Source organism: Eubalaena glacialis, chromosome 10 (genome assembly GCF_028564815.1).
Source record: "Eubalaena glacialis isolate mEubGla1 chromosome 10, mEubGla1.1.hap2.+ XY, whole genome shotgun sequence".
In the NCBI taxonomy this organism is placed as follows: Eukaryota; Metazoa; Chordata; class Mammalia; order Artiodactyla; family Balaenidae; genus Eubalaena; species Eubalaena glacialis.
The window spans coordinates 108,258,957-108,268,294 of NC_083725.1; the positions used below are offsets into that span (position 1 = coordinate 108,258,957).

A 9,338-nucleotide genomic window follows, 5' to 3' on the forward strand; every position below is an offset into this window, starting at 1 on the left:
AACAGATTTCACAAATCCAACAGGGATTGAATGTGGCTGTGCTCTCTGAGGGGCTGCGCAAAGTACTGCTTTCCTCTCCCCTTACAACATCTCAAAACCCAAGGTCCACAGAGTAACACGAGGCTTCAGGGAGCAACAAACCATATCTCCCCTTCTGGGAGCTTTTTTAAGCCTCACTCCATCAAAAAGCACCTGAAAGGTAATTCTTTATGCATTGGGATTCCCTGAGAAGATGAAGACTGAAAACACAGAGGAGAGGGCAATCTAAGATAAAATACAGACAGTCCCGACCAAGACCTTCTGGTATAGCTTAGATAGAAAAGATTCTATTCTAAGAGGTAGTATGGATTAGAGAGTTAACAGCTTAGGCTCTGGGTTCAAATCCTAGGTCAGTTACTCACTAGCTGTGTGACAGCAAATGGCCTAAGCCTTAGTTTCCCATCTGTAAGACAGGAATCTAACAGAATCTACCTTATAAGGATATGGTGAGGAGTAAATGTGATAAAACACGCTAACGCTTTGAGTGCCAGCAATACAGCAAAAGATTCACAAATGTCAAATGCCCCAGAAATACATTTGTAATTTTTAGACCACATGTCCGCAGCTTGTTGGGCAAAAATGGTCACCAGAGATCACTCCCAGAGGAGCAGAAATTCTCATTTGGGGGAGGTATATTTTAAAGTCATTCACTTTTACTGCTTCTCTGAACCTGTGGTTGAAATTTCTCATTTAAACTGCCAGTGAGTGTGGCAGGGGAGTGGAAAAAGGAGGGAACTCCCCTTTTTTATTTGCTAGGCTTATGGATATTAGAACCTGGCATCTGTATTTGGTTTCCAGAAGGCTGTAGTCCCCAACAGAGAAACTATCTCTTGTCCTCATCCATGCCACGGTGACAGTCGGGTTCCCAAGGCTGGGGCCAACGAAGGGAACACTTGGAGCATTTCCCCCCCCACCCCTGCCCTGCAGGCCAGGCAGGAAGTGGAGCTGCTGAGCAAGGAGAGATCACTGGAGGTGCTTCCAACCTCAAAGCTTCTTTATTTCACGTGCTAATCAGGTGTTTCTCCCAATATCCTAATCTGTACCTGCCTGGCCCTCCACCCAGATGGGACAGGGGCAGGGACCCTCTCCTCCAAAAAGGTGCTGCCTGGAGCCAGGAGCTTCCCGGCCCCAGAAAACCTCCGGTGATAAATTATGCAGCAGCACCTTTGTGCTGCCTCTCAGCCAGATGGGAGGTTTGCTCCCAGTCTTTTGTTTCCGGCTTTGCTCGCAACTCCGATCCTCCCTGGCTCAGCACAGAGGTGAGGGGGGAGCTCCTGTAAGGCCATGTCCGGGCTTGCAGCGAGTCCCGAGTCCCCGGCAAGGCTTTTCCCAGCTGGGGCTCAGGCAGCGCCCTTCCCCTTCTCACTCTAACCTGAATGGGCAGGGGAGCAGAGCATTAGGGAAGCTTGCAGGCAATCCACTCAGCTGTGAGCAAGGATGGGAATGCCTACGTGCCATGAAAGAATAAAGTTTGCTCAGAAGGGCGTAAGAGGTGCCCAAGGGCACCAAGGATGTTTGCTTCTTGCTAAATCAAAAATGCAGAACAGAAAATGGAGTCAAACAACAGCCAGGAAAGCTAGAGAATCAGCTCCTTTGAACGGCTGCTCTTGGTTATGGTCAACTTTCCGCAGCCCCCAAACCCATCACATCTCTGGCACCAACTTAAATGGAAGTAACAAAGAGACAACAGGGGTCAAACTTGGGGGTGGAGGAGCTGGGGGCTGGGCGGGGGGAGGGAGGAGCGAGTCGTGGGCTTGAGACCTGAATCAATTATCCTTGCACGCTGACAGGATTCCTGATTGAAGACAGTAGTCATGAAGGAAGGCAGCTCCACAACGCCCGGCCCCCAAATTGGGGCAATTACTATCTTATGAGCTCTGGGGCCTGACTCCTTTCCCAGGCCAGTGGGAGGGAGAGCTTGGAATTCTAAACTGTTCCAGCTACAAGAGACCTCAGCCAGCACCTCTCACCCCGGGTCACAGCAACCTTAGGGTGAGATGCCTGGCTGCATCCCTGACCACAGGGCTTTTAACAGGGAAGCTCTCAGAGGAAAGCGTCACATCCCAAGCCCTCTCCTAGGAGAACTAAGGCAGGGTGGGCCCCCTAGACTCATGGTATCACTTAACAGATCTCTTTTTTGAAGTGTGGACAGGAGGGAAATATGCTTAGGTTTCATTAGGTTTTCAAGGGGGAAAAGAAAGGGCAAGATCTTTAAAAAAAAAAAGCAAAAAACCAGCTGAAATGAATGAACGGCTGAGCCTCCATTTTAGCACATGACACTGTAGTATAACTACGGTTGTCTGGTTCCCGTATTCCAAAGGCGAGAACCGTCTCTAATCCACTTCTGCAAGCATGCTAACAAACAACTAACATTTATCCAGACCTATGGTAACAGAGTAGTTGTCAGATTCTGTGCTGAATGGTTTGAACATACTATTATTTCATTTAATTTTTACAATATCCTCACATGATAATTTATTACTACTCCACCCCCGCCCCCCACTTACAGATATGAACCCCGAAGTTCAGGGTGATAAAGTGTTTTGTACAGGGTGACAAAGATGTGGCGAAGCCAAGATTCAAACCCAGGCCTGCCTCTGCTTCTTGATCAAAGAGCTATGTATGCAGTGATTAGATTAGCACTTGACAAATCTGTGTCTGGGGAATGAATGAACAAATGAATGTGTGCAGAGCCCAGTTTAGGGAATGCTCCTGAGTGTGCTGGGGAGAAGGAACTGACCCTGTCAGCTCGAAGCTGCAAGGAGAGAGGCAAGTACAGGCATTCATCAGAGCTATTTATAGGGCCAAAGCCTGGCTCTGCCAGCCAACCAGTCGGCATGAAGTCTTTCCTGGGATATTGAATCTCACCAGGCTGAGAAGGGGAAAAGGTCTTCCAGTGCTGAAGTTGAGATGGTAATCCAGACACAGTCTGGGGCCAGATGCCCCATGTCCAGGCAACTGTGACAAAACTCATGGCTAAACTGCGTCAAGGAATGTAGAGACTGTGGCTGGAACAGGCTAACAGACCTAGTCGGCCATGGGCATGGAACTGTCTCGAAATTATGAGATGTGTCCAATCACAAAAAAAAGACAAGACTACTTTTTAAAGTAGTCTCCAAAATTCTGTTCCTATTTTGGAAGCCCCTAGGATCAATCTTCTCTTCAAAGGAGAAGCAACATAGCCAGTCTCTCCCATTTTCCTTCTTCTTAGGGATCAAGATTAGCAGTCAATCCGTAGAAAGAATGAGAAAGACCTGTAAAATATCCTGTCCTCTGTGATTTCCTGTGTTCTCTGCTTGCCCAGAAAATGGACATGCCCAACGTGCTCTGTATCAGACATGGCCATACTCAGTTCCCTTGCACCTGTCATTCTTAATACCATGTGCTAGTCCCAAAGATGTTATCTGATATGCAACAGGGGACAGAAGAGGAAATCCAAAGTCAGTGACAAGCCAAGCATCTTTCACAAGTCCAGTAAGATCAGGGACAAGGTCAACCAAGCACCATGACAACACCAGATGGAAAAGAAACCAGTCTCAGCTCCACTCATCTGCACTCATCCTCAGAAATAACCCTCTATCTATCAAAGCTTACCTGGAAGAGATCTCCAAGACAAACATGGTTTCCACTCTTCAAATGGTGGTGGATTGTCTGAGGCCTCACGTCAACCCTCAATAGGAAGATACCCAGGGCTATTACCAGCAATCAAGTTCCCTTCCAAAATCTTTAAGGTTGGAGTATTATATAGGCTCAGGCCAATCCCACAGGCTCTAGGAAAAGCCCCAAGTACTTGCAGCATCCAAATAAGCCCCTTATATCTTATTGTCTTGAATTCATTCCTAGCAGAGGTCAGATCTGCCTAACTGATCTACTATGACACACTGTCTTCTCCCTGAGCCCCTGGAACATAGTGCGGGATCCTTGGGGTGATATTTTTGGTTGAGCGACTGCTCAGTCTCACTGGTTGATGAACCATGAATCTGTCCCCTCCAAGCCTCTGAGGATGGCTCAGTATCAGGCCAGGCGATGTTTAGATCTTGGTGCCACGTAGTGTCCTTATTCACATGCACAGAAAGCCTCCCATGCTTAGAAGTTTCCATTAAATATTTTGTCCTTAAAAAGAACCCAAATAGTTACCCAGCACCCTCCCATCCTTCTTCTGTGAAGCATAAAATATACACAATTTTCTACCCCCGTTCTCAATGCAGATGCAGTGTAGGCAATTTTGACAGCTCTGGAGCGACAAAAATCCTCTTGGCCAGTCTCAGCCCGGAACCTTCCAGCTCCCCTTTCCCTAGGGCAGAAGGCGACAATCTCCTCTCTGGCTTTGTTGGTATCCGTTTTAGCCCCCCCCCCCCTTTTTTTTTTCAGTGCCGTGCCATTTCCCTTGATCTTTTTCAAAACTTCCTCCAGGGGGCCGAGAGGAAAGTTCCATCCTCTTCCCTTGCAGCCCGAAGGGGAAAAGCCCCCAAAAAGCATAGCTGTCCCTTTAAGGGGCCCATGCGGTGGGAAGAGCAGCTACATTCCTACCCCAGTAGGGCCGCTGTCCCGACACGCCAGAGAGGCTGCAAATAACCTTCTAGGAGAGAGCTCGGGAGGGGGAGAGCACAGTGCAAAGAGGAACGTGGGTCGGCCGGGCTACTACTCCGAGAGGAAGAGTTAAGAGCTCGGTCGGGTTAGAGTGGGCATGGAAAAAGTCATTTAAAACCCACGGGTAGTTTAAATAACAGACAAGAGAACTCTGTTTTGGATTTGGGAGGTAAACACCTTTAAAACAAGTGCTCAGGCATCTCCACGCCCTGCCAGGCAAGCTCCGAAATCTGCACTATTTCCACACGAGCTCCCTTTACGTTAAAGAATTGGCGCAAGGCCGTGGTCTACAGACCCCATTACTCTGAACCCCACCGCCTCATCCCGGCAGCGGGGAGAATAGGAAGATTCGGATCTCCCCCGGCTGAACAGCGGTGGGTGAATAGGGTTGGGATTCAAAGATCAAAGTTGTTTGATCTTTGGGCACAAACTAGAGACAGCTGCTAAATCACGGGGTGCACCCACGGTCCTAGCCGGCTGCGGAGAAACAGATTCCACTGGAGCCCTAATCACACACACCAGTTGCGTACCGGCACCAAACAAGTTATTAATAAGGAGCAGATGAAGCAGCAGTCCTGCTGCCATCCCTCCAGCTTCCCCGAGGGCCACCGCGCGGGCCGGGAGGCTGCCTTCTGAGGTTCGGCGATACCCGCCCAGCTATCCCGGCCAGGGCGGATCTGCGGGAGTCTTCCAGCAGTTTCTTCCCTATGTCCCTCCTCTGCCCCTTTTCCAACCCTGCTTCCCCCTCCCCCCTCCGGGAAGGATCCAGGGCAGGAAGCTGATTGGTCACAACCAGGAGAGGGAACCCAAAACACCACTAAGTGAAGATGCTGCGAGCAGGCAGTGCCCAAGGACCCTCGGCGGGAGCATGGTTCGGAGTCCGAGGAACTGTTCCTCGAGTGGAGGAATCCCCAGAGCTCAAGTATTCAGATTCCTCTGGAGTCTCTCCGCAATCCGCCCGAGATCCCCAGCCCCTGGAAGGAGGACTATTTATAATTTATGGTTTAGCGACCATCCTTCCCCGCCTCCCTTTCTTCGCCCACATTCATTCGCACCAAGGACACAGAGACCCTGTCTAAACCTGAAAAGGGAAGCACCCCAGCTCTTCAAAGAGCAGCGAGGAAAGGCGAGCGAGCGCCTCGGATCTTCCCCCCAGCCTGGCCCAGACCCGAGCCCGGGGAGCTCCTCCACCGCTGCCCCGTCTCGGACTGGAGGAGTTGGGGGAGCTCCCGGTCCCCTCCCCGGAACACAATCTCCGGGCTGCTGCTTGGAGTGAGGGCGAGGGGTCCCAGGCCCCAGCCTGCGCCGTCCCGCCCTCGGGAGGTGAGTCCTGCAGCGGCCGGACCCAGGGGAAAACTTTCCCGCTGGGCCGGTCGGCGTGGGCGCGGCGGCGCCGCTTACCGTGTGCGCAGAGCAGGGCGCCAAGCAGCAGCGCGCCCCACGGCCGCCTCATGGTGCCGCCGCCGGCGCTCCCTGCCGGCCGGGGGTCCCGCCGGCTCCTGCGGGACGGCGCGGCGGAGGGTGTCGACGGAAGGTCCCCTAGGGGAAGCGTCCCGGTCCACGGTGGCGGGCGCACCCCGCAAGTCGCCCTTCGGCCGCTGCCGCCTCCAATGCTGCCGAAGCCGAAGCCGCCCCACCAGTGGATCGGGAGGGGGTGTCTCGGCCCGGGCCGCCCCGCCCCGCCCCCAGCGCCGCAGCCCCCGCCACGGCCACCACGCCTGGTCCCGCCCCCAGCGCCGGCCCGGCCCCTTTCCGCCCTCGGCCCCCGCCCCCCGGTCCCCGGACCCCACCCGCCGGCGCCTGCAGCGCTGGCCCAGCTCCTCTTCAAGCCGCCCCCACGTTCCTAGCCCTCAAGAGAGGACCCCCCCTCACTGTCGCCAGTACTACTGCTTTAAAGTCCTTAACTTAAAAAAGGTTTTATCCTAGCGGCAACTCTCGGATCCCCCTCACTCTAGTTCTGTGCCAGAGAGGTGCACCCAGGCTGACCCAAGTCGCCTGGACGTGACCCCGGCCCCCCTACCGGCCCCAAGTCCAGACTTTATTGATGTCTCAGAATACACAAGGCTTGCTAATGCATAATCCTCTCGGTCTTTATGGACATCAAACAAGGGACATCAGGGGGCCTGGAGTGCTGTGTCTTAACTAGCGTTCTCACTGTCAAAATTCCTTTCCTGAGATTTTCTCCACCCCTCCCCCCCACCCCCGCCTAGGCAGCGTTGTTCTAGAGCTAAATAATTCTACGACCTCCCCTTTTCGTTTACACATTTCCTGAGGTGGTTGTCTGGGTCCTGTCGCCCCAGCTCAGACGTCCAGAATTGGCCCAGACGTAGTTCTTCCTCGCTGTCTTTGTAAATCAGCGTAGTTAGCCTCTTCACCTTCTTTGACTTTCAGAATCTGGCAAGAAAGGAAGGGGGTAAGGAAGTAAGCCCTCGCTTGCAGTTGTATTCTCTCAGAGACCTCAGCCTCCTCCCAGCTTCAGTCTCTAGGGCCTTCTAGCAATATTTAAATTTTGGGTTAGTACATAAAGTTATAAATTCCTCTCTTGTCTTAGCTTTGTGGCCTACACCTCTCCCCAGGGCATATTAATAATATGGATTAATTTTGTTACCACCTGCCATTTTCTAGGTTGAATCTTGTCCTGATACTTTTGTCCAAGCCCCCAACTTCCTTAGGGTCCTGTATATCGCTTTTCCCTCCAAGCTGGTATGCCAACAGTTTCTGGCTTTGGATCATCTGCAATTTTGTTAAACCACTTTCTTCTCACTAGTAAATAGAGTGAGGAAGCCCCAAATGCGCCATGTTAGCTGAGGGGAGAGTAATTTGTTACAGTGCAAAGAGGATATTGGGAGATTTCTCCAATGGATTGGTTGCCATTTCATCCTCGCTTGTCTGCAATTTTTCAAAGGCTTTCACTTCAAATTACCATCTTTGACCAAAGCTAACATTAACTTTGCAATAGCAAGGAAAAAATGCATTGTTAACTGCTTCTTAGCCAGTAGTTCTCTATTCTGTTTTGCCTAAAATTTTTATGCAGATGAAATGTTGAACTAACGTCACCATGGTAACAAATACCATGAGGCATTTTCTGTGTATGTAGTTCTTTTTGCTGACTGAAGGCGGCAGTCGAGTCAGGTCAGGTTTACTTGATCTTACTGCTAGGAAAAAGTCAACCTTTAAGGCCTATGTCATCTTAGCCTAAAATCCAAGGAGAAAAGCGTGAAAAAGTAGAGGCTGATTCTCAATCCCTCCTCCCCACAACGTTTTTGATGCAGCCTTCGTCGGTCTCAAAGTTTCAATATACGTTGCTTACGAAGACTTGCTTTTTGACCTGTTGAGGAAGACCTTATGATTCTGGAGACCATTTTTTTTCCCCACAGTGAAAACTAAGGACGTGTGGTATAATGAATACATTTGCCCCAAAAAATCCAGAACAGGCGGTCACCATACTTTCAATGTCAGGGGATTAAGAATTTATAAACAGTTTCCGCTCTGTATTCAAAAGACAGGTTCCTTTCCAGAAGGCATGATTTGTGTTGTTTTTTCTGGGATTGAGGAGGAACAGGGAAGCTGGCTGTCCCTGTCTGACTCAGGCTCAAGAGACTGAATTTTCTGTGTGCATCCCGAGTCCTCCTCCTCCGTGGTTCAGCACAGTTCTGGTGCACAGAGCCATCCCTGGCTGCTGTGAGTCACTGGGAATATCAATGGGTAGAAATGAACTTCATGCATAGTCCCTGGCTGGGTCACCCCCTAGGGTGAGTTAAGTCTTGGCTGTCAGAAACTGCTCTTGTGCCAGGAGTGCTAAGCCATATTTATTTTTACCAGGCCTCTCAGACTTTCTTGTTTGGAGTGAGAGATCCTGAAAAGCATGCCAGAATGGGCTGTTTGTCTCCCTTTTATTGTCCTCTGGGACATGCCCCTAGGAAAGTTGTGGGGGATTGCCAATTCCAGAAGGGTCTCAGAGACATTCGTTTCCTCAGAAACACCACCCCTTTCCTTCATCCTTCTAGGACAGACCAGGGGACTGAATTTCTAAGATCAGAATATTGCCCTGAATTAGACCATCACTAATGGCCTTTTCAAAGGATACCCTGGGGGTGCTACAGAAACAAGATAGAAATGGGCACTATTTTGATCCAGTTGGGTTGGTAGAATCCTCTTAACAACCCAGGCATCATTCAACAACCTGAATTCTAAACATAATTCTTCTAAAAGGGTAAAAGGTTTGACATTTCCACACTTTAAAACAGTGGTTCTTAATCAGGAGTGATTTTTGCTGACATGGGGCAATGCCTCGAGACATTTTTGGGAGTAGGTATTACTGGCAAATAATGAGTAGAGGCCATGGATGCTGCTAAACATCCTACAATAAGCAGGACATCCCTCCCCACAACAAATAATTATTCAGCCCAAAATGTTAATAGTGCTGAGGTTGAGAGACCCTGATTAAAAAATTAAGAACATGAGTCTTTTTTTTTTAAATTAATTAATTTATTTATTTATTTATTTTATGGCTGTGTTGGGTCTTTGTTTCTGTGCGAGGGCTTTCTCTAGTTGTGGCAAGTGGAGACCACTCTCCATCGAGGTGCGCGAGCCTCTCACTATCGCGGCCTCTCTTGTTGCGGAGCACAGGCTCCAGACGCGCAGGCTCAGTAATTGTGGCTCACGGGCCTAGTTGCTCTGCGGCATGTGGGATCTTCCCAGACCAGGGC

The 9,338-nt window shown here is 50.3% G+C and overlaps 1 protein-coding gene across 1 annotated transcript in view; it reads right to left on the reverse strand.

Moving 5' to 3' along the window:
* LRP4 (LDL receptor related protein 4) overlaps positions 1 to 6,253 on the reverse strand; it is a 51,357-nt gene extending 45,104 nt beyond the window's left edge. The window contains exon 1 of the mRNA XM_061201697.1: positions 6,031 to 6,253. Coding sequence (XP_061057680.1) covers positions 6,031 to 6,082 — 52 coding nt within the window. The 5' untranslated portion in view covers positions 6,083 to 6,253. The remainder of the gene's footprint in view (positions 1 to 6,030) is intronic.
* Between the last annotated feature and the right edge of the window lie 3,085 nt (positions 6,254 to 9,338).